General features: G+C 32.0%; 2 protein-coding genes, 1 long non-coding RNA gene and 1 pseudogene across 3 annotated transcripts; 3 read left to right on the top strand and 1 right to left on the bottom strand.

Moving 5' to 3' along the window:
- The first annotated feature begins 1,387 nt into the window (after positions 1-1,387).
- Positions 1,388-1,796, top strand: LOC105127372 (uncharacterized). The gene is made up of 3 exons (XR_842619.1): positions 1,388-1,455; positions 1,532-1,618; positions 1,735-1,796. It is a non-coding gene; the product is annotated as an uncharacterized LOC105127372 (long non-coding RNA).
- Positions 1,797-10,152: 8,356 nt separating this feature from the next.
- LOC105127373 (6-phosphogluconate dehydrogenase, decarboxylating 2, chloroplastic) lies at positions 10,153-12,239 on the top strand. The gene has a single exon (XM_011028642.1). The coding sequence runs from the start codon at positions 10,327-10,329 to the stop codon at positions 11,809-11,811; it is 1,485 nt and encodes a 494-aa protein (XP_011026944.1). The 5' UTR covers positions 10,153-10,326; the 3' UTR covers positions 11,812-12,239.
- A 3,670-nt stretch (positions 12,240-15,909) lies between these two features.
- On the top strand, positions 15,910-17,980 carry LOC105127413 (dynamin-related protein 4C-like; annotated as a pseudogene).
- Positions 17,981-18,304: 324 nt separating this feature from the next.
- Positions 18,305-19,189, bottom strand: LOC105127414 (uncharacterized). The gene has a single exon (XM_011028685.1). The coding sequence runs from the start codon at positions 19,187-19,189 to the stop codon at positions 18,305-18,307; it is 885 nt and encodes a 294-aa protein (XP_011026987.1).
- Positions 19,190-25,614: the final 6,425 nt, after the last annotated feature.

A 25,614-nucleotide genomic window follows, 5' to 3' on the forward strand; every position in this document is an offset into this window, starting at 1 on the left:
CACATAAATTAAATATATTATGTTCACTTTGGGCTATAATATATTTTGTAGACACATGAAATCATATATATGTCTTTTTATACTTATTCATCTTTATTATGCATGTTAAATTTCATATAAATTCTCTAACCTTATAATTAAAATATTATATAATTAATTTGGATGTTATTTGAATGAATTGAAATGAATGGTAATTGATTGATGTTGAATATGATACAAAATGATTAAGGAATTGAAAATCTGTATAGTAGTGAAACAAGTTTAAATTGATAACTTGGATATTTTGTTGTAGGAGAAATTCTGATGGAATTTCAGTAGACATTACGGTAGTGAACATATAAAAAGAATTCTAGTATTTCTAAAATTAAGAATTTATTTGTTTTGGGTGTTGCTATTACAATAAAATTGGATAAAAAACTCAATCTATAAAATCTATAAAATGTACATAATAAAATGACTCGAGTTAACCTGTAAGATTCATGATCCAGGTTTTGACATTAAGATAATCTAATAGAAAATGAACTAAAATAAATTAAACCCTAAATTGTAATTAATCTAATATTAAAAAAATTAAAAAAATACAATAAAAAAACTAAATCAATTAGTTAACCCACAACACAAGTTATGAGACTATAATAATCACGTATATAGAAAACAAACCATAATAAATTATAAAGTTCAATTTCTAATAAATTAAATCTTGAATAATAAAATTTAAAAAAATCAAAGAAAAAAGTTATTGTAATGAATAATGAATAATGTTTTGTAAAGTTGTACACACTAAAAATTAACATCACCTCTTTTATTTTATATAATTAATAATTAATAATCATTAATATTAATATTATAATAATCATTAATATTAATATTAATATTAATATTAATATAAAAGAATGAAGGGATGAAAAGCACATGTGGTTCCTCTACTTTAAAACGAATATTATTTAAAAAATTATAAAAAGTTTATGAGCACTTCATATTGTTATTATGATATAATTTGTTGCATGCAATTACTTCACTCGAATCTCATTATAGCAAGAGAAAGCAACGTGAGTGATTAACGGATTCCATAAAATAACTATTAATATATACTAAATTTCTACTAGACATGGTGAAACCTTAGGTATTTTCCAGGTTCATGTTTATGGAAAGATAGCATATGTTTCTCAGACTGCATGGATCCGGACGGGGACACTACAGGAAAGTATTCTGTTTGGGGCTGCAATGGAACCAGTAAGATATCAAGAGGTGCTTGAGAGGTGTTCTCCAGTAAAGGGCATTGAGAGTTTTCCGTTTGGAGACCTCACTGAGATCGGAGAGAGAGGTGTCAATCTGAGTGGTGGACAGAAACAACGGGTTCAACTTGCACTTGCACTATATCAGGTCGCCGATTTATATCTCTTGGACGATCCCTTCAGTGCTGTTGACGCACACACAGCAACAAGCCTTTTCAATGTAATTTTCATCTCTATGCAATCTTGAATGTTTAAGTTCCTAATGTTTTAGTTAAAGCTAGCGTGGCTTGTTGCAGGATTATGTGATTGGAACTTTGTCTGGAAAGACAGTCTTACTTGTGACCCACCAAATCGACTTCCTTCGAGCTTTCAATTCTATTTTGGTTAAATACATCTAATCCTGCTGCCAATTTCTCCACCATACTATTTAACTATTGAAGTATTATCCCAATTTGTTAATATGAGCTGCAAAATATCATTTTATTCAACTTCTTGACAGTTGATGACTGCTGGAGAAATCATAAGATCTGATACTTACGACCAGTTGATGGCTTCCAGCCAAGAATTCGAAGACCTCGTCAATGCTCACAAGAACACAGCTGGTCCTGATATACAAGTTGAGTATGCTGCGAGCAAAAGAGCCACAACTTCCCAAGGGGAAGAAATCCAGAAAGTTCATGTTACAGATAAGTTAAGAGCATCTTGGAGGGATCAACTGATCGGGCAAGAAGAACGAGAAACAGGTGGCACAGGTTTCAAGCCTTGCAAACAGCACCTGAGTCAGAGAAAGGGCATCCTTTATTTCTCTGTCAACTATAGCCCACATCATATTCACTCTTGGGCCACTTACACAAAGCTACTGGTTGGCTGCAACATTCAGAATTCTCATGTAAGCAGAGCAGACTTGTTCACAGGTTACTTAATGATCGGCTGTAGCTTAGCAGTCCTTTTACTCATCTGATCGTTCTTCACAGTTCATTTGGGTTGTGTAGCTTCAGAATCTATTTTCTCTACACTTCTTGTTACACTTAACGAACAAGAACAACAGCTTGCTTAAGACTACACAAAATGGTCAAGGTTGTTCCTTATTGAAATATAAGTGTGACTTCTTAAATAGCCTTACAATGATAACAGAAAACAAATAAAATGCAGCATTGCGAGGAATCTCACAAGATCAAGTAACAACATTCCTAGAAACTAGAACAACCCAATAGACTAGGACTTTTATTCTAACAGAAAAGACTTGGTAAACATCTTAATTTAAGCAACAAGCTTCATCAATCCCTCTCTTAAACTAAATGCAATAGCAATTTGTTTATTCATTCAATTTCGCACACTCCTAGTTCTTCTCTAAGTTTCTGAAATGTCTCCACCTTCAAAGCCTTCGTCATCAAATCTGTTATCTGCTCTTGAGTTCTACAATGCATCAGCTGAATAATATCATCATTTACTAGATCTCTTAGGAAATGGAACCTGACATCAATATGTTTGCTTCTCCCATGCATTACTGGATTCTTGGATAATTTGATCGTAGAACTGTTGTCACACCAAATGGTGGTGCATTCTTTTTGAGCAAGTCCTAAATTTTCCAAGACCCTTCTCATCCAAACAGCCTGACTTGCACAACCTGCAGCAGCCACAAATTCTGCTTCTGTAGTAGATAGTGTAACTATAGGCTGCTTTTTCGATAACCAAGAGACTGCTCCTGAACTTAATAAAAAAACATATCCAGAGGTGCTTTTTCGATCCTCTAAATCACCTGCATAGTCACTATCTGTAAATGCACGCAACTCGTCCATCCCTTCCCTTTTGTATAGAATACCAAAGTTGGTTGTGCCTTGCAAATACCTCAGTATTCTTTTGGCAGCTTGTAGGTGCAACTCGGTGGGCCTAGACATAAATCGGCTGATCAAACTTACACTGAACATCATTTATGGTCGTGTTGTTGTGAGATACATTAAGCTTCCTACAATTTGTCTATAATAAGATTCATCAACTTGTACTCCTTGATCATCCTTGTTCAGTTTGACACCTGGTACAATCGGGCTGCTAACTGGATTACTTTCTGCCATACCAAAACGCTTCAGCACATCAATAGCATACTTCTTTTGACAAATAAAATTGCCATCTGTTCTTTGTATGACTTCTATTCCAAGAAAAAATCGCATCTTTCCCAAATTCGTCATATCAAAAACATTCATCATTGAGTTTTTAAAACCATTCATCATGTCTTCATCATTTCTTGTATATATCAAATCATCAACGTAAATACTCACAATTATCACCTTGCCTTCTGCACCCTTTTTAATAAACAACGTGTGCTCATTTGGGCATGTTTCAAAGCCTTCATCTTTGAAATATGTTGCGATGCGACTAAACCATGCTCGTGGGGCTTGTTTAAGTCCATATAGAGCTTTGTGTAGTTGATAAACCTTTCCTTCACTGCCCTTCTTCTCGTACCTCTTTGGTTGTTCAACAAACACGTCTTCGCTGAGTTTACCATGTAAAAATGCAGACTTGACATCCAATTGATAGATTGTCCAGTTTTTTTGAGCTGCTAGAGCCACAATCATTCGTACAGTATCCATCCTTGCTACTGGGGCAAGCACTTCAGTGTAATCCACTCCATATTGTTGAGAGTACCCCTTGGCGACCAATCGTGCTTTATATTTGTCTACCTCTCCAAGCTCATTCAACTTAGTTTTGTAAAGCCATTTAACCCCAATTTTCTTGCAACCAGCTGGTAGATCTGTAAGTGTCCAGGTCTGGTTTTTCTCAATTGAATTGATTTCTGAATCCATTGCTTTTCTCCACCTTGATCTTGTTACTGCTTCTTCATAGTTTATAGGATCTGCACCTTGCATTAAAGCCATGTTAATCTCATTTTCTTCTTCATGACATTGATCCCTACAAACATAGTCTGACATCCATCTCGGTTTTTGTCTAGTTCTGCTACTTCTTGCTATGGACCCTTCTGCATTAGACGTGCCACTCACCACAATGTCCTCGGTTTCTGCAACTATGGCATCTTCATCCCTTGTCACTGCATCACTGTTAGGTGGGATTATTCTGTTAGTTGTGGTGTCACTCTCCATCACATCCTCATCTTCTACTACTGCATCACTGTCAACAGCTCCACCGTTGACTGAAACTGCTTCTTCATCATTTATGTTCGCTTCATCAATGTCTCCCCACTCAAGGTCTTGTAGGATTTGATCCTCATAGCTTGCATCCCAATTCCACTGCCTTGCTTCTTCAAATATTACGTCTCTACTAATTATTATTTTCTTTACAATTGGATCATATAGCCTGTATCCCTTAGATTCCTCGCTTACACCCAACAACACACAAACAAAGCTCCTGTTATCAAGCTTGGTACGTTTGGCTTCAGGTACATGTACATGTGCCAAGCAACCGAAAACCCTGAAATGCTCCACAGAAGGTTTAGCACCTGTCCATGCTTCTTCTGGAGTTGCATCCTTGACTGCCAATATGGGGCATCGATTCAGCACGTATATTGACCAATGCACTACCTCAGGCCAGAAAGATTTTGGGATTTTCTTTTCTGAGAGCATTGCCCGAACCATATTCATCACCGTACGATTTTTCCTCTCTGCCACTCCATTTTGTTGTGGAGTGTATGCTGTGGTCAGTTGTCTCCTAATACCATTATGCCTACAGAATTCTTTAAATTCATTTGAATTGAACTCCCCCCCTCTATCTGTACGTAGACAGTTGATGAACTTTCTAAGACATAATTAACCACAAAGGAGGGCTTTTTCCTACTTTTCATCACCAGTAACTTGAGGGTTAATTAGGTCTCCGAGGAGACAGCAGAAATTAAAGCAAGAACAGGATGTACCTTTGTGTATGAGCTTTCCCTTGCGCAGACAGCTGAAGTATATGAAGAGGCCTAAGGTAATCAGAGTTACTGGAACAGCCACAGACGAAAATACCTCTTCTTGCTGTTAGAAATAGGGGTCACTGGACCACAAATATCAGCATGCACAAGTTGTAATTTTTCAGTAGTTCTCCATATGCTCTTCTTTGGGATGCTGCTTCGATGTTGTTTTCCAATTAGGCAGTCAGTACAAGTCTCTGTGGTAGGAGTAAGTTTTGGCAGTCCTCGTACCATATTCTTGGTTTGCAGAATCTCCAGACCTCGATGGCTCAAATGGCCATACCTGCTGTGCCACAGGTGGGTGACATTTGGTGATGATGAGCTTGTGTGGAAGCAGGCATCATTTCTCTCTTGTGTGTTTGCCAACAGTATAAACATTTTATTTGCAGACATACTGGTTTGAATGATCATGCCCCTCTTTGGGTGATAAATCTTGCACATCCCGGCATGAAATAAAAATGAAAGTCCCTTCTCTTGCATTTGTCCCACACTCAGCAGGTTGTTGTGCAATTCTGGCACATAGAACACATCACTGATGATATGATTCATGCCATTCAATTTTAGTTTGATCTTTCCCTTCCCTTCCACAGAAATTTTAGTGTTATTACCGAGTTTGACTTGCTGCTTAAATCCCCTATTCAATTCACAGAACTTTTCTGCATCTCCGCTCATATGATTTGAACAACCAGAGTCCAAGAACCAAACGTCTCCACGTTTTACTTCATTCATCTCCACTAAAGACATTAACAACAATTCTTCATCTGCTTCAACATAATTAGCCTCCCAAGTTGGACATTCATATTTGTAGTGTCCAAGCTTGTGACATCTATAACACTCTATTATAGCTTTGTTGATAAATCCACGCCCTCTCCCGTATCCTCTTCCTCTATAGGTATTCCTGCCACGTCCTCCTCTGCCTTGTCCTTCATCAATTGTAACTTTCAAAGCTTGATCTTCACTGTTAGTTCTTCGAAATTTCTGTTCATGCACAATCAATGAGCTTTGTAGCTCATCCACAGAAAGGAGATCAATGTCTTTGGATTCTTCTATGGAACAAACAATGTAATTGAATTTGTCTGTGAGAGTGCGTAAAATCTTTTCTACTATCTTCACATCCTGCATATCTTCTCCATAATTTCGCATTTCATTGGCCACCACCATGACTCTGGAGAAATAATCTATGACCGATTCACCTATCTTCATTTCTAGCACCTCAAAGTCTCTACGTAGTGCCTGGAGTTGAGCACGTTTGACTCTCGTATTCCCTTGATATTTTGTTTTCATCGATTCCCATAGTTGCTTGGAAGTGTCTTTTTGAAGGATAGTCTTCAAGATTGACTTGTCAATTGACTGGAAAAGGTAGTTTTTAACCTTTTCTGACCCCTCTTTTTCCGAGCACCAATGTCCTTTTATGACTCAACCCTTCTCGGTAGAATACTGAATCGAGTAAGAGATCCAAAATTAACAGTTTCTTTCCATTTTCTATAAAACTTCGTGATAATAGGATATTTGTTTATATTTGTAGGTATCATCTTATTTGAAGCAACAACCTTCACTTCATTCATCAACTTTGTAGTGCTGGCTTTTCTTACCTGGCCAGTCTTATTTAGGTGAAAAATGGTTGAAATATAGTTTTGTGGTACAAAAACTCAGACTGTTCACATCTTGATTAATATTTCCAAACCTGAAGTTAACTATAATAATTTTAAACTTGTAGACTTAAATTATATGAAATATATTTGTAATTATTAATTTTTATATATATATTTTTCTAAAATTTTGGCAGAGTTTCCTTTATATTCTTTAAATATCAAATTATCAATTTAATTATTTCTCAACCTGTAATATCAATCATAATATTAATCTCATCATTTGAATTTTCTAAACTCAGGCATATTTTAATATCTCAATTTTATTTTCTATAGAACATTATAATAAAAGATAGTAAATTCATAACATGCATTGTCTCTTTTTTTAAAAAAAAAAATATTTGTGCTATATATATACAACCAACCATAATTTAACTTAATAATAATATTATTATAAATTACATCATATACAAGATAATAGGTTAAACATTATAACTTTTAGATATGAAAGTATATTACAACAAAATATTAGTTCTTCCAATTACATTAATCACATAACAAAATTATTTATCCAAGCATCTACTTTCTAGATCGAGGATGCGATGTATTTAAAAACATAATTGCACTAAACATGATTAAAAATTGCATTTTAATAAGTAATTGATTAAGGACTAACTATTCATATATATTAAAGTGATTTTCAAATCATCAAATAAATTGTCTTATTTTTTTTTGAAATTTTCAATTTCATAAATTCTCCTCTAAATATAGAGATAAATCTACTAAGATAAAAATATTAAGAATGTCTCCCACAAACCCTCATATTTAACTTTAAAATAAAGTTTTACAATTAATCTATTTTACATTGAGTGATCATCTCATTAATTCTTAAGTTAATTTTCTTAACATGGACATTCAACTTAGTATTATTTCCTGTAATTATTAAAATAATTTTTAAGACTTGCCCATTTAACATGGTATTATTTCCAGTAACCAGAAAATAATTTTCAAGATTTACCCATTCGTCAGGGCATTATTTCCAATAACTAGGAAATAATTTTTTCAAGGCTTTCCCATTTATTAGGGTATTATTTTCAGTAACTAGAAAATAATTTTTCAATCTATAAAAATTACTTTTACAATAAAAAATAATAAACTAATTAATTACTCTAAGATGTCAAACATCTATTTAGTGTTTGTACGCATGAAGAGGTTCCTTGTTGCTGATTAGGTCTCACGACCTTCTCTGTTCCAACAAAATTTATTTTGTCATTGTTCATTTATTTGAACCGGTAAAAATTCTAATATCCATTACATATTCTTTGATTAAATCCAACACTTTTATTTAAACTTAATTGACTTTTAATTCAAGGAGGATAAAACCTCCCTTTTAAATCATTTACTTATTTTTTTTTTCACAAAAGTTCCTATTTAATTTAACCTATCAATATCAATTATCTTAATTTGGCAAGATTCCTCAATAATATAATTAGAACTCTATTCTCTAATTTTTCTTCTCCATTTAGTCGAAAATAACCTAGGAAAGGAAGTGAAGATTTTTCTTTTCTCTTTGAAAAATTCTTACTCCATTCATACAATAACACTTATAAAATTTTATCTTTTCATATTTTTCAAATAATTGTATTAAAACCTCAAATCCCCTAAATTATTTCTCTTTTGGCCAAGTATTCAATTAAAATAAGGAAAAATATTTTTTGTTTCTTTTATTTAAAATTACACATTTACTCAATCATAATTCATGTTTTTTAACATGGTTCAAACATAATTTGTATTATTTCTAAAATTATAACGTAAATCCACAACTTCACATAATCATAATTTTGCATAATCCTTCATCAAATATAAAATTAAAAGAAATAATTATTTGGAACATGTTATTTACCTCACTTTGTTAAAGATTTAAGGAAGAAATGCAAGAAAAATCAAGTTTTCTTCTTTTCCCTCTTCAAACCCTAGCTTAAAATCATTCCTCCAATGCACTCACCACCTTAAAATCACTTCCTCTTGATATTTAATTATGTTAATCATTTTAATTACTCACTTTAATTAGTAAAATAAATGAGAATTTAAGTAGAATAATCACATAATTTTCCCCCTTCTCTTTGATTCAAGCTCAAGGCCAACAAAAAAATATATAGCATTTATAGTGTAACATTTACCTATTTACATATTGGTTTTTATTTCTTCTCATTTCTATTTTTGTCACTCAATTTTTCTTTTTACTTAATTTATACTATAACATTTTATATTTTATTTTATTGTATCTAATTACAATACTTGAATATTTTTTTATTTAATCTATTTGATATTTTTTTATTTTATTTAGATTATAATTTGGTAATTTTTCACATTAACTCTAGCAATTATTTTTTTAAAGAAAATAAGGTTAACAATATATCATCTAACTAGGTAGATAAAATACCGTTTGTCCTATTAAAAAAAACCCTTGGCGGACAAAGTGTCGCCCATCCATTTAAAAAACAAAGAAAGAAATTTAGGTGCATTGAGTTTTTTTTTCTTTCTTCTTTTGGGTCACTCATGGAAGCTGGGACTGACCTATTTTTTAATGATCATTCAATGTTTTAAAATATTATTATTTTTTAATTTAAAATAAAATTCATTATAAATAAAATTTTAAAATGATTTTTAAGAAATCATTGAATTATGCCCTTTTTTCAAATAAGATGATATTTTTTTATAATAATATTAATAATTATTTTATGAATTATTATATATAAAATGAAATGCAAATTATTCAATGAGAATAAAATATATTTTTATTTTTTATAATTTTTTAAAATATTTTTCATTGATTAATTATCGGTTTATATTTCTCCACAATCACATAAAAATTATCAAGTCATAATTTTTTTATTTAATTTTTTTATTTCATGATAAGTTTTTATTTAAAAGACAAATGCTTTTGATAATTTTTTTAAAAAAATAAAAAATATATAAATATATAAAGAAAGTGGTTTTGGATTGAGGAAATATTTTTTTTCCTTCTTAGTTTAGATCATTGGATTTTTTATGAATATTTATTCTAATTATTTTATTTGTTATTAATAAAAAACATATTTTTTTGTCAATATAAAAATAAATATATGAATAAAAAAATAAAATTTGCCTAATAAAATATATATTTTTTGTAAAATTTAAATAATGCGTTTTTTTTTAAATATCTATTTTAATAGTCACATAATTAAATTAAATTAAATTACATTCAAAACTTATTTCTTGATAGTAATTAAATTAAAATCTAATATTTTATTTATAATAATATCTCCGTATCAGTTTTAAATGGAGATATATCGGTCATTCTCTTACACGTCCCACTGAAAAAAAAAGATTTGAAAAACAAAATATCTAACCACCACCACAAACGACACCGTTAAAAGCTCACCAAACCATCCAGCAGCAACCCCTCGGAGTAATCGACAGTCACGACACCCTCTCGTTGGCACATTAGCCACTTAACCTTTCACCCTCTCGACAAGTCCGTCACTCCCCCTCCCCTTCCCCTTAAAATCTCCCTCTCCCCCCCCTCTCTCCCCAACCCCATTTGTTCTCTCTCTACACCATGGACGCCTCTACTCTTTCACGCATAGGCCTAGCAGGTCTAGCAGTGATGGGTCAGAACTTAGCCCTAAACATTGCTGAAAAAGGTTTCCCAATTTCAGTCTACAACAGAACCACTTCCAAAGTCGACGAAACCCTTCACCGTGCCCAATCCGAAGGCCCATTTCCTTTAACTGGTCAGTACTCCCCTCGTGATTTTGTTCTCTCAATCCAACGCCCCAGATCCATCATTATCTTGGTCAAAGCTGGAAACCCTGTTGACCAAACGATTTCTGCTTTGACCGAATTCATGGAGCCTGGTGATACTATCATCGATGGCGGGAATGAGTGGTATCAGAATACTGAGAGGAGGATTCAAGAAGTGGGAGAAAAAGGGATTCTTTATTTGGGAATGGGGGTTTCGGGTGGAGAAGAAGGTGCAAGACATGGGCCTTCGTTGATGCCTGGTGGTTCTTTTGAGGCGTATAAGAATATTGAGTCTGTCTTGAAGAGTGTTGCTGCTCAAGTTGATGATGGTCCTTGTGTTACTTATATTGGCGAAGGGGGTTCTGGAAATTTTGTTAAAATGGTTCATAATGGGATTGAGTATGGAGATATGCAGTTGATATCGGAAGCTTATGATGTTTTGAAGAATGTTGGTGGGCTTTCGAATAGCGAACTGGCGGAGATTTTTGGGGAGTGGAATAGAGGGGAGTTGGAGAGCTTCTTGATTGAGATTACGAGTGATATTTTTAAGGTTAAGGATGATTTGGCTGACGGGGATCTGGTTGATAAGATATTGGATAAAACTGGAATGAAAGGGACTGGGAAATGGACTGTCCAGCAAGCTGCTGAGTTGTCTGTTGCTGCGCCTACAATTGCTGCTTCGTTGGATTGTAGGTATTTGAGTGGGTTGAAGGAGGAGAGGGAGAGTGCGGCCGAGATTTTGGAAAAAGCTGGCTTGAAGGAGGAAATGGGGAGTATTAAGAGTGAGATTGACAAGAAGAGGTTGATTGATGATGTGAGGCAAGCATTGTATGCGTCGAAGATTTGTAGTTACGCTCAGGGGATGAATTTGTTGAGGTCTAAGAGTGTCGAGAAAGGGTGGGATTTGAATTTGGGTGAGTTAGCTAGGATTTGGAAAGGTGGATGCATTATTAGGGCTGTGTTTTTGGACAGGATTAAAAAGGCTTACCAGAGGAATCCTAGCTTGGCTAGTTTAGTTGTGGACCCGGAATTTGCGAGGGAGATGGTGCAGAGGCAGGCGGCATGGAGGAGAGTCGTGGGGCTGGCGATTTCAGCTGGAATTAGCACTCCAGGGATGTGTGCTAGTCTTGCATATTTTGATACTTACAGGCGTGCTAGGCTGCCTGCAAACCTAGTCCAGGCTCAGAGGGACTTGTTTGGGGCTCATACTTATGAGAGGACTGATCGTCCAGGGGCATTTCATACTGAGTGGACAAAGCTTGCTCGTAAGAGCAATGCTGGTGTTGGAGCTTTCAATTGAGCATGTTCATGGGTCGGTTCACTGTTTGTTTGTTTCAATTGGCCGTTGGTAATGTTTCTCTTTGAACTATGGTTGTATGTTTCGTTGAGAGGATTCGTTGCAGTTATTGGTTAGCCTAACAGATTTTGCTGTTAATAAGAAATGCATGCCTCTTGAGTTCAGTAAATTGGTTTTCAATCTGCAGCAGGCACGATAGAGTTGAGTTCTGCTTTTTAGATTTTGCTTATTTGCTCCTGAATAATGTTTTGAATTCTAGTGAGGCTATTTGATTTGAAACTTTGTAATTTGCATACTTTACGTAAGTATGATTATGTCCTTCAAGAAATAAACCTGTTCGAATGCATCTAATGTGTTTATGAAACAATTCTGATATAAATGTATCATAGGTTACAAGGTTGGTTGCAATGTGAAAACGTGGTTGTTGGGCAGGAATGTTAACTTCATCACAAGTTCAAGTTTGCTGTTGAACTTTTTTTTTTTTTGTAAGTCAATGAACACTTGATGATTTGTTGAATTTTTGGATATTGATTGCTCTGTTTAGAGAGAAGGGAAAGCTCTCTATACAAACCGTTAAGCCCTTTATTCTTTAAGGTGATCGTGGCAGTATACCATGGTTTAATTCTTACTGTGTGTTTATGCAAAACCTTTTCCATGGAAATATTTGGTTTTCATGTATGATCTGCTATGAACCTAACATGATGCTCAACTTCTGCTTGATTCACCAGAAGGCTTGTCTCTTGCTTTTGCATTAAATGGCAGAATAGTGGGCATGGAGCTTACTGGTTCAATTGCTGTTAAATCTTATTTCTTTTATGGTTTAGATATGAAATTTAGGGGTTTTTTTCTCTGTTAGACAAGTGGTTATTCAGAAATAATTGAGAGATTGTTTCTTGTGAGGTGAAGAATCATTAGACCTGTTCATTTCTTTTTATTTGATTATAGGAATCATTTGACTTTAATTGCTCATTTCAATGGGACAACTACTACCACACAGGTTTGTGCCAATATGGATTGTTTGGTTTCACTCACACCATTTTTTCTTTCTTCATTGAATGCAAGTAAAAGTTGATCATGGTGGTTTTGGATGGCAGATTGTTCGTTTCATGCACTTCATTTGTTCATTTTTTCAAGAATGTTGCAGAGTTGGCAGATGCAAGGGATTTGATTTTCTGCTAGCCATGTCTTCTTTTTTTACTTGGAAAGATTCCCTCCCTGAACAGGAATATCATGTTCATGCATTCACAGCTAAACTTCATCTCACTTGTCTTGAATTAGTTTCGTCAAGCGGAGTGCTCTGATCTGACAAGGAACCCCATAGCATCCTAATGCTTTAGTTTTACAGGATCCAAGTTGATAATATGCTTTCCTGCTATATATGCCTTGCTGTTAATAGAGAAGATTGCTTCTCAAATCGAAGCTCATTATTTGCATCGCATGCGTGTCTGCATGCACTCATCGTGGTGTGAATGGTACAAAACCAGCGTCATGCGAGTAATCTACACTCAAAAAGGATGGATCTCCATGACACTAATTATTTTTAAGAACACATTCATGAACTAAATCGACTACGATTTCACTCAATAAAATCATTCTGCGCCACTGTTTTCATTATTCTTTCTTGAAGAATTCGTGATCATTTATTATTCATTCTTTGTAGCAAGATTCCACTAAAAAGTGTTCCGAAGTAATGCTATTATTCACAAGTCCTGATTATCACTCCGGTTTTGCTACACATAACGAAGAAATGGCGCTGAGAGTAATTTTATTGAGTTTTGTGGGCATTTCTTTTTTCTTATAAACAGTCAGTGTCTTGGAGGTTATATATAAAAAAATAAAATATCCTAAAAGAGATAATTGATGTACCGTGGCTGATACAGTTCACTTGGATTACCACAGTAAATTGTCTTTTTTGCTGTTCTCTACGCCAAATAATTGTTTAGCTAATGGGGCTAAAATGATTTTTTATAGAGAATCTAGTGGTCATTGGCAAATTAATAAGGGATAATTTGGTTTGCATATTTTTTTTTACAGTAAAATGACTTCCTTCCACTTAAAAGCAAAAAAATATAGGCTTTTTATTTGAGGTTTTTATATCTTTTTTATTTTTTTATAGTAGTGGTCATTAGGCTTTTTATTTGAGCTTTTTATATCTTTTTTATTTTTTTATAGTAAAATAACATAAATACCTTTAAAATTAAAAAAAATATTGAACTTGAAGAGGTTTTTTTTGTTTTTTCATATCTCTAGCATGGTGAAATAACAAATTTAACTTTAGAATAAAAAAAAATTATAATTAAAAATATTTTTTAATCTTATAAAGGATAAATTTGATAGGAAAATTGATAAGGTTTTTATCAATTTAGAAAATTTGTCAAAGGAAAATAGATAGTAATAAAAAGAATAAAAATCAAATTTGATAGGAAAAAAACTTATAGATAATAAAATTGTAAGAAAAAATGATCAAGATAATCCTACAAAAAAGCAATGAAAAAAAAAGTATAAAGATTAATTTTCAATAAATTAAATGTTAAATGATAAAATTTAAATAATTCAATTTTAAAAAAGAACCCAAAAAAAGTCAATTAATGTTAACCTTTCAAATCATTAACCTTGGTCTTGAACCTGAGATTAACCACATGACAAAAAAAAAAAAATCTTAGTTAATCTGGGTTAACCTATAAACCGTGTAATTATGAGCACAGGATCAAGATAATCTAATAGAAAAAAAAGAAGATAAGAGTACCAATTTCAAATAAATTAAATGCTGAAAGATGAAATTAAAATAAATTAATTAAAAAAATAAAAGTCAATCCACGTTAACCTTTGAAATCAATAACTCTAGTCATGAACCCAACACTCATCCCATAAAAGGCAAAACATAAAAAATAATAAAACAAATCTCTAAAAGATACAGGGAAAAAAAACATTAGCTTTTAAAAAGAAAAAAAAACAAATCAAATAATACAAACCTTCTAAACCTGTTCTAATCTCTAAAACTCACAACTCGTGAAATTCTTGAACTGGATTTAATTAAAAAGTTTAATTCCTAACCAATTTAATTTTAAAAGATAAAATCATGAAAAAAAATCAATTTAAAAACTTCACGTAAAAAAGACAGCGATAAAAAGAATAAAGATCAAATTTAAAAGAAAAAAACCCGTAAAAGATGAAATTGTAAAAAAACCTAAAAAATAATATCAAATAAAATAAATAGCAATAAAAAAAATGAAATCCAAATTTAAAAGATAAACAAATGAAGGGAGTGAGATTGAAAAATCCAAATTTAAAAAATAAACAAATGAAGGGAGTGAGATTGAAAAACAATTTTAATTTTATAACTTACTAAAAAATTAACAATTAAAAAAATAGGACCAAATTTAAAAGATTAAAAATTAAAAAAATATTTGTAATTTAATGACTTATTTAAAATAATCAAAAATAATAATCAAAATGCCACAATGAATGAATAGTAATCCAAGTCTCGGCAAATAGTAAATTAATTAGTTTTTTTTTTAATTTTAATTTTAATTAATTTATAGTATAATATTGCTCTACTTTTACTTTGTCCCATTTATTGAAAAAGGTCTGACATTGAACTTGAAGAAAAGTGTTAACCTATGCGAGCCAAATTACTTCCATTTCAAACCCTGTGAAAATCACTGCATCTCATTTAAACCTCAGCACTCAAGCCACTCATGGGACCGAGGAGACACTGAACTGGGGTGTTGTGTACTTGCTGCTTCGTTTATATAACTTTTTCAATCATGAATCCTTCAGGGCAAAATATTTAATGATGAACTTTGGGTGCCATTAGTGATTGCCAAGTTCATATCCCCCTTCTCAGTTCCCAGGAACTTGCATTTAATGAAAACCAATATAATTTCACTCTCCCAAAAAGTATAAATCAGTTACTAATTGAAGACATCAATTTGTAGGGTAGGTAAATGATGTGTTCTAATTCAAGCCTTTTATGAGAAATCAAAAGGCTTGCCGGTTCCCATTCCACCTTACCACCTTCCCTTAACGTGCTTATAAATCCTCATTTCGTCCGAACACTAAGCACAACCACCTCTCATGAATTCCTCTATTTCCAAGAAAATGAGTGGAGGTAAGCGTATTGGTAGACCTTCAAATGGCAAAAACAGGTTCAATAGGTCAGCGTATGCAGAGGATTCATTACCATTGGTTAGTGCAGAAGAAAATTTACTTGCAATAGTCGGTGAGGATGAAAATCAGCCTACGCCAATCCATAGCGTGCCAATTTTGTCATCTTTCAACGATCGTATTCGTCCTATACTTGATGCAGTTGATCAGTTGAGGCATCTCATGGTGATGAAAGAAGGTATACAACTTCCCACCATTGTCGTTGTCGGTGATCAGTCTTCGGGGAAATCTAGTGTTCTTGAATCACTTGCTGGTATTAGTCTTCCTCGTGGTCAAGGAATATGCACTAGGGTACCCCTCATAATGAGGCTGCAGCATCATACGTCTCTCATAACAGAGATGTTCTTGGAGTTTAATGGCAAAACAACTCAGACAGATGAAGCCAATGTTGGAGATGACATAAATATTGCCACCGAGGAGATTGCAGGCAGTGGTAAGGGCATATCTGATGCTCCATTAACTCTGGTGATAAAGAAGAATGGTGTTCCTGACCTAACAATGGTTGATCTTCCTGGGATCACTCGAGTTCCTGTTCATGGACAGCCTGACAATATCTATGAGCAGATTGCTGGAATTGTCATGCAGTACATACAGCCTGAAGAGAGTATCATACTAAATGTTTTGCCTGCTAGTGTTGATTTCACCACATGTGAATCGATTAGGATGTCACGTCAAGTAGATAAGACTGGGGAGAGGACTCTGGCTGTGGTTACAAAGGCCGATAAAGCACCTGAGGGGCTGCTTGAGAAAGTTACCGCTGATGATGTGAACATAGGACTTGGTTATGTCTGTGTGAGAAATCGTATTGGAGATGAATCTTATGATAATGCGCGGATGGAAGAAGCGAACTTGTTTGCAACTCATCCTCTTCTTTCGAGGATTGATAAGTCAATCGTTGGTATTCCTGTTTTGGCTAAAAAACTGATGCAGGTTCAAGCCACTATAATGGCTAAATGCTGGCCAGAGATTGTTAGAAAGATTAATGAGAAGTTGAATGGCAATGTAACAGAGCTAAACAGGATGCCTAAGGCTATGTCGTCAGTTGCTGAGTTTCTGACTGGTTTCATGGAATTTATTGGATCTGTTAAGGAGTTTCTAACGAAAATTCTTGTTAGAGGTGAATATGATGAATATCCAGATGATCCTAACATGCATGGTGTTGCTAGAGTGGTTGAAATGTTCAACCAATACTCTGATGAACTCTTTAATTGCCCAGAAAGTGAGTATACTAGAAACTTTCTGATGGATGAGATTCGTGTTTTGGACGATGCAAAAGCGATTGCACTTCCCAATTTCCTTCCCCGTCATGCCTTCCTCTCCTTACTGCAACGAAAAGTTGAAAGGGTTTCTCATATACCATTTGGCTTTGTTGAAAAAGCATGGGCTTACTTTGAAAATGTGGTTTGGTCTGTTTCGAGACACCACACTGAAAACTATCCTCAAGTTTTGTTAACCACTAAAAGGGCATGTCAGAATCTTATGGTGAAAATGAGAGAGCAGTCCACTGATTGGGTTTCTGAGCTTGTTCAAATGGAGAAGCTGACAGATTACACTTGCAATCCTGAATACTTGAATGAGTGGAGCATGCTTATGTCCCATCGTCAGACATTCATTGATGAAGTTCAGAAAAATGAATCTTCAAAGATGAAGATTGAAGGTTTTGGAGAGGTAGAGATCGTTAATCTTAAGAGGGTATCAGCCTGTTCTATCTCAAGCATTTGACCTGAAAATGAGAATGACGGCCTACTGGAAGATTGTTTCTAGGAGGTTGGTTGATTGCATGGCACTTCATTTGCAGCTCTGAGTTCGAAATCTAGTGAGCAAGGAGTTGGAGAAGGAGATTGTTACTGAATTGATGGCTACTAATGGTGGAAAGTTAGAGATGATGTTAGAGGAGGCTCCTTCTGTTGCAGCCAAACGTAAGAGGCTTAACGCCAGCATTGAGTTGCTGAGGGAAGCCAAGGATGTACTGTCCAATATCATGGGCAACGTTTCTGTCTGGTGACTAGGCTAATCAGACCACAGCAGGTCATTTTATTTTTAATATGGTATTTTTAATTTGCAATTTGTCTTGCGGCAATTAAGTTGTTTGCCTTTTATGCCTTAAATAAAGTACCGTCTTTTTTATTTTCATCAACAAATCTGTGTCTGTGTGCAAGTATTTAGTACAGCTTGTTCATAAATATAGTACCCTTACATTTCACATATTCCAAACAATGTCCATTTTTGTAACCGAAAAAAAGATTTGAGATCTTAGAGAGAAAAAAACTACTGAAATCTGAGGTCACCAGATATAAGCAAGGATCAAAGGACAGGGTATGTAGATCTATTAGAAACCTCCATTCTCAAGGTTTGGTTGAGTTCTTGTTACTGTTGCAGAAGGCATTTTACTAGTGCCAACCCAAATAGTCTCAAGAACCAAATCTTCATCCGCTTGTCTTTCCATTACTTGAATCTTCTTTGTTTTCAAGAGTTTCAGAGACACCATCCCAAAGTATCCTAAAAAAGCAACTACACTGAATCCAAGCGCGAAACCTATAACCCACAAATACCAAAAACTCTGCTTCCTTCTATCTCTTCCACTCCTCTCTTGCGGAACCACAATGGAGAAGTGGCCATGATCTTGAGAATGACATTCATTAAGCTGGTTGATTTCACCAAGGTGAAATGTCCCGCTAACACTAAATGTTACACATTTTGCTCCTGAGGATATCATACTCTCAGTAATAGTTGAATTGGCGAAACGAATCACTATTGCCTTTCCACCTGTATCCAGGCTAACCTTCCCGATACGTTTGGCTCTTGCATTTGATGCGTTGAAAACCATAAAACCAACAACAGGAGTGATCATGGAGTAACCTGGAACACTGTAGTAGTAAGAAGACCAGTTGCCCAGGTCTTGATAAACTATAGCCAGCCTCCTCACATGTGGCAATGTCGTGGTTCTTGATGGAATCCGAATGTCGCTAAAATTAGCACCAATGTTCCACAATGTCCGGCTTCTGATTCTTACTATAGATACCTGCACACCTGATAGATTGGCGGGAAGCAAAGCCTTGTATAAAGCACCAGTGTGAGGCCGGTGTCGAAGCAAGGACTTAAAAGCAGAATCCTGAAGAAATGCATCCAGAGTATCAGTATTATAGTTGTCTGAGCTGTGCACAGATGGCGAAAAATACAAGCTGAGAAGTAACCAGATGATATTCAAGCTCATGTTGGATCGTGGTTGTAAACAGCAATGTCTTTTGAATATAAAGAGAAGGCTTTCGGATTAAGACGAGATCAGAGGCATGAAGAGGGGTCTATACTCTCATATAATTTCCGCATAAACTCTTGGAAACTTAATTGGAGTTTTCTTGAATCATGATATGCTTTCTCTAGGCATGCTCATAGAGGGACCCTGTATGAAGGACTAAGAAGTCAATGCTGTTTGACTTCAAGCCGTGTTATCATTTGAAGTTCAAATCTAGAGAGTGCTTTGTAAAAAAAAAGAACAAAACAAAATAGGGTGAATTTCTTCAAAATCTGATTGTGATTAGCTGTCTAACAAACCGTTTGGGGAGGGAAATTGGATCCTATATTTCCTCATTTTAATTTTTTTAAATTAAATTAATAAGTTTTTTTAGTATTTGTTAATTATTTTAATGTTCTAGTATTAAGCATAAACAATTAGTGTATTTTAAATAAAAAATATTTTAAAAAATATTATATATTATTATTCCAAATACTACCAAAAACTCCAATGAAAAAAGATTGAAGAGGTTTTTGGAATTGTGGTAACAATTATTTTTTAAATATATTAAAATATTTTTAAAAAAAATTATTTTTTATATTAACATGCTACAAAATTATTAAAAAAATAATTTAAATCAAAAAATTTAAAAATATTTTTTAAATATAAAAATAAACAGTCTTCTGTGGAATCTTGAAGGTGCCTTATTTGCATAAATCAATCAGAAATTACAATAATAATAATAATAATAATACAATTCTAGACTATGATTTCGGTGGAACAAAAAGTATAAGCCCATAGCACGCGGAGAGCAATGTTTGTACTTTGTATAATTAGCAATAAAAACATGCGCTGATTGCTCTCCTCCCTGGGGAGGCAGCTTAGCGCGTGGCCTGTAATTAATTAATAAAAGAATAATTTGTAAAATGGCATCTGAAATATTGGTTAAATTCAATTTAAGCCCTAAACGTTTTATTTTCTGATTTTGATCCCTCAAACTGTCAAATCAGAACAATACACCGCTTATGTTAGGTTTCCTCTTAAAAGGTAACAAATAGAGACGTGTGGAAGCATATTATTTGCTTAGAAAATGTTTTTCTAATCTTTATCAGAGAAGAGGTGGTGCACTGATTTGACTTGAATTGCTAGCTTAAGAGACTAAAATAAAAGAAATTAAGAGATCGAGAGTTAACTTGAATTTTACCAACAATTCATAGGTTATTTTATCAACTAGCCATGAAAGGCTAAAACAATGATAGCAACCTACTTGTCCTAAATTTGCGTAGGAGACGACGATACCTCTTTCTTTCTTTTCTTTTTTAAGTAGAGAAAATTGAAGGTGAAGGTCTAGGTTGTGTTTATTTTTGCGTTAAAAAATTATTTTAATTATTTTAAAATTAATTCTTTTATAATATTGAATTTTTTTGATGTGATAATATTAAAAATAAATTTTAAAAAATAAAAAAAATATTATTTTAATATATTAAAAAAAAAACATTTTAAAAATCTTATGGGTTATCTGATTAATGATTTCTCAGATGAGAAATTTCAGTGGACTCCTACTGTGCACAATATTTTACTCCAGCACTAGACAAATGTGCTTGGAGTCTAATGATGGCTTGAGGCCAAGCAGGGTCTTTATGTTGTTCTTTTACTGGGCATTAGCATAGAAATTCTAGGCGGATGCCAAATGGCAATGTAGCTTAGAAAAGCCCTGAATATATTTATAACACCCGGCAACAGCTTCAAAATCATCACAGAAAATTAGCTCGATTTCTATGTTGCTTCAACTTGAATGAAAAACAAATGGATAATTAAAAACAAAACAAAAAATTATTTACTTTTCTGCTATATTTAAAAAAAAATATTTATTTTACATTCTAGATCAATTTAAAAAAAAAACAATTACTCTCTTATATAATATATGAAAAACAACAAATCATACTCACACACTATACCCTCTTTCTTGTCTCGCATTGTCTCTTTTAAAAGTCATAATATTTCTCTTAGTGGATGATAGAAATTTGAACCTCAAAAACTATAAATTGTTTAAATGATTTGGCATGTTTGCATATCTCCTATAGAATCTCTACCTCTTCGCGAATGAAACTAAGCAAAGTAGGTGATTCTTTTTTATGTAACTTAACAGTATTCACAAAGTATATTACACTTCATTTCTCCAACTGATAACTTAAAAGTGGTTGTAGTGACTTTAGGTGTTAAAAAGTTAGGGTTCAAAACAGGTTTTGGCATATCAAATTATTCTTATCAATGATGAATCATGCTTTTTAATTTTAAAGTGTCATCTTTATTATTTTAAAAAACCATAATTAAAGTACTTAAATTCATGTTTTGATGAGTTTTAATCTATATTGATGATATATTATTTTTTTTCAAAGATGAAAGGTTACTTATTATTTTATTAAAGTAACTTGCAGAGATTATTCATCACCATGGTATGATATTTTGTGAAAGCAAGATGCTTAACTATATATATAAAAAAAAAAAATCGACATGATCTTTGCAGATGGTGCTTATACACTTAGCATATATATAGCTGAAGAATTTCAAAAGTTTTCAAATAATTTCCTCATGAGAAAGCAAGTCCAACAGTTGTTGAGCATTGTCTAATATATCAAAAAATTTATCCCTAGAGTTGCACAGATGACAAAACCACTTCAGCTCATGTATTAGTATTTTCATTTGTATTATAGTAATTAATATATTATTATTATTTTAACAAGTATTATAGTAATTTACTATTTAATTACTATTAAATTAATTATATAGTATTCTATTAATTATTAATATTTAAATTTTAATATAATTATTTTTTTAATCTATTATTTTTCTATCTTCTTTTTTTCGATTGAAAAGGAATGTTAGATATTTATTTATTGTTGAAAAGAAAATCCCCAAACCAAAAACCCTAAAAAATCCAAATGTTGAATGTTCAGTCGAGTAAAATTTAAACTCACATATAATAATTAATGATTTTTTATTCTAATTATTCACGTGTAATTGGAAAATCATGGAAAACCCTCAATTTGATAATTAAGACTAAAAAAGAGCGTTTGTTTGGCAAAAAATGGTTTTTTGAAAGATATTTTCTAAATTTTTTTGTATTTATTTGTCATTAAAAAAGTTGATCAATAGAAAATACTTTCCAGTTAAAGAAAAGTTTGGCTTAATTTTCATGAAAGTATTAAATTGTAAAAAATTTAGAAATGTCATATTGTTTACTGATTATATCAAATTTGATCCTCAAAAATTTTGATTGTTATATATATTTTATTTTGAATATTTTTTTTTTATTTCATCCCTTAGAATTTAATTTTTATATTAAACTTTGGTCCTCATTTTTATAATTGTTATTTGCTTTTCCCTTACTATTTTTTAATTGAAATTTTTTATTTATCAAATTTGGTCCTCATTCTTTTGATTGCTACTTATTTTATTTGAAATCATTTATGAAATGGTTATTATTATTATTTTAATTTCTTTATCTTTTAATTTTTTTATTTGTTAGATTTGATCTCTATTATTTTAATTATTATTTATTTTATTTGAGATAAATTATTATATTATATTTTTTTCAATTTTATTCTTATTCAAATTTTTAATTTATAAGATTTGTTCCTCATTATTTTAATAAACTTGAAAAAAATAAAACATTAATAAGTTATTTTTCAGCTCATTTTTCATGACATAATCAAATACTAGAAAGTATTTTCCAACTTATTTTTAATTACACTACCAAACATCAAAAAATAATTTACTTTCTCGAAATTCACTTTTCTGAAATTCACTTTACAAAAGAAAACTACTTTCCAGTAAACAAACGGGGTCTATGTTCACGAAACTCTAATTTTAAAATGATTGCTTATAACATTGCTAATAGGTTGATTGAGACCTTTAATCAATTTTACTTAACCAATTATAGCTGCTTGAATAGCTAGTTAGACATGTTTAATTGGGTAAAAGGAAAAAAAACTCTTATTTTGTAAATTATACTAATTGTTCACAAAACCCTTCTTTTCAAATTATGTGGTAATTACACATGTTTATTTGGTTTTATTTTATTTTAACATGTGTATGATATGAATTAGGTTGTAATATGCTTTTGATTTATTAGAGCAACTCCAATGTAGGAAGCCAATGAAAAGCTAAAACCAAAAAACTATTTTTTTAACTATTATCTTTAATTTTAACATCTTCAACGGGATAGTTATTTCAATAGTTAAAATACATGTTGTCCCTATAAATGTTCAATCAAATATTTTTAGAATTGAGAGCTAGTTACTCTATCCCTGATTCGATTATGAGTTTGAAGAAAATCATGTAATTCTAGTATTTTACCATGTGACATTAATAAAAAAAAAATTGATTTTATGTTCATAGTCAAATCCAAGGTTAATTGCTTATTCATTCTCAATAATCATATTTTGTATTATTATGCAAGTTTTCATAATATTTGTAAGTGTTTCTTTATTTTAGTATTGTACAGGTCCACATATAATTGCGAAACAAGAATGCAACACTCCAAATACCCGCTCCACATCTTTTTTTGTAGACTTTTGCTTGTAAAATATTTTCTCTTTGCTCCTAATGACCTTAGGATTGTCTTAACAAAGGTTGACCAATTAGGATAAATCTCATCTACTAAATAGTATCTCATTATATATTTATACTCATTAATTCTATAATTGATAGGAGCATTACGACCTTTAACAAGTGCAGTGAAGACAGGTGACCGATCAAAAACATTAATATAATTTAATAATATAGGCATTCCAAAAAAAAGTATGTCATATCCAAAAATCTTGTGAAACCACTACCTCTAGGATTATAGCTGGTTCACAACAATGATCATTATACATCTCATGCCATGTGGTTGGGTATTTCTCTCATTTCCAATACATACAGTCAACACTTCCTAACATCCCTGGAAATCTACATTGCTCTCCAGTTGATAACAATAAACCAATATCAGTTTTATGTGGCGCTCTTAAATACCAATCACAAAAATTTTCTATAATTGCTTTGATGAAAGCGCCAAGACTTTTTATCACGGTGCTTTCCCCAATTCGAAGATATTTATCAATAAGATCTCCAAGAATACATGTAAATATCATGTGAGCTACAATTTCTTTTTGAAGGCAAAATAAACCAAGAACACCAAGAGCATTTGTCTTTTGTTTGAAATATGAATTGTGAGCTTCCATAGCATTTACAATTTGAAGAAAAAGACCACGACTTATCCTAAATCTCATTTGAAATTGACTTTCAGTGAATTTAGATTTTTTAGCGAAATAATCATTATATAGCCTTAGTTCAACTTTTTTTTATTACGATTAATGATATTGTGACCAGGAATAAAGCCACAACTCTTTATTCTCCACTCTTGATTATTCAATTCTTCTTTAGTAACCACTATAGTAGCAACTTGAAAGGCAAACATAGAAGTGTCATCATAAAAATTAAAATTAGAATGATTCATTATAAATTTTAATGAAATAAAATGAAGATTAGAGAGAAGAAAATGATGAAGAAATTTTTTTAGGTATATGAGAATATTTATAGATGGATTTGTTTTTTCCAAATTTTAACATCTTAATATGTTGGTGGTAATTTTTTAAATTTTGAAATGTTGATGTTTATTTTTTTCAAAATTTGATATGTTGGTGGTTTTTTCAAAGTTTAAATTTTGAATTTTCTTTTCAAAAATCATAATTTTAACAATATCATATAAAATTGAAAATTGAAAATATTCATATAAATAAATTTTGATTTTAAAATTTTAAAACTTAAACTTAAACTTATATCTTTTAACTTTCATATTACTTCATTAATTTTATATTTAATTTTATAAATTATTCATAGTAATTGTGTAATTGATAACATGATTATTTTATATAAAAAATAACTAAATTAATTATATAATTATATTAAAATTATTTTAATATAACATATATTAAAATATAAATGGCTCTTTTAAATGGCTTTTTACCATTGAAACACATATAAATAAAAAAAGTTATATTTACAATATTTAAAAAACCATTTTATAAATTTGGCTCTTTACAATAGCATCTCCTACTAGAGATACTTTTATACTTTGGTTTGTTATGCTTATAGTTTTCTTACAATGAAGTAAATATATATATATAAAAAAAAATTAGTTGACCTTTTCTATCCTTTATTAAGTTCATATATATATATATATGGATAAATTAATAATGCACTAAATACACACCAAAATTTTCCTTCCGATCTTACCGTATTAGATTATACCCATCATTTAATATGGAATAATATGTTGATATGACTACATTAAAATCTCATGATTACTACTTAATAATGAACTCACTCTATTAATTAGGCTCTTTTATTCATAACCAAAATAA

The sequence above is a fragment of the Populus euphratica genome, unplaced genomic scaffold (assembly GCF_000495115.2).
Source record: "Populus euphratica unplaced genomic scaffold, PopEup_1.0 scaffold7.1, whole genome shotgun sequence".
Lineage (NCBI taxonomy): Eukaryota > Viridiplantae > Streptophyta > Magnoliopsida > Malpighiales > Salicaceae > Populus > Populus euphratica.

Coding starts and splice junctions, on each gene's coding strand:
- LOC105127373 (XM_011028642.1), top strand. CDS start 10,327: ATGGACGCCTCTACTCTTTCACGCATAGGCCTAGCAGGTCTAGCAGTG.
- LOC105127414 (XM_011028685.1), bottom strand. CDS start 19,189: ATGAGCTTGAATATCATCTGGTTACTTCTCAGCTTGTATTTTTCGCCA.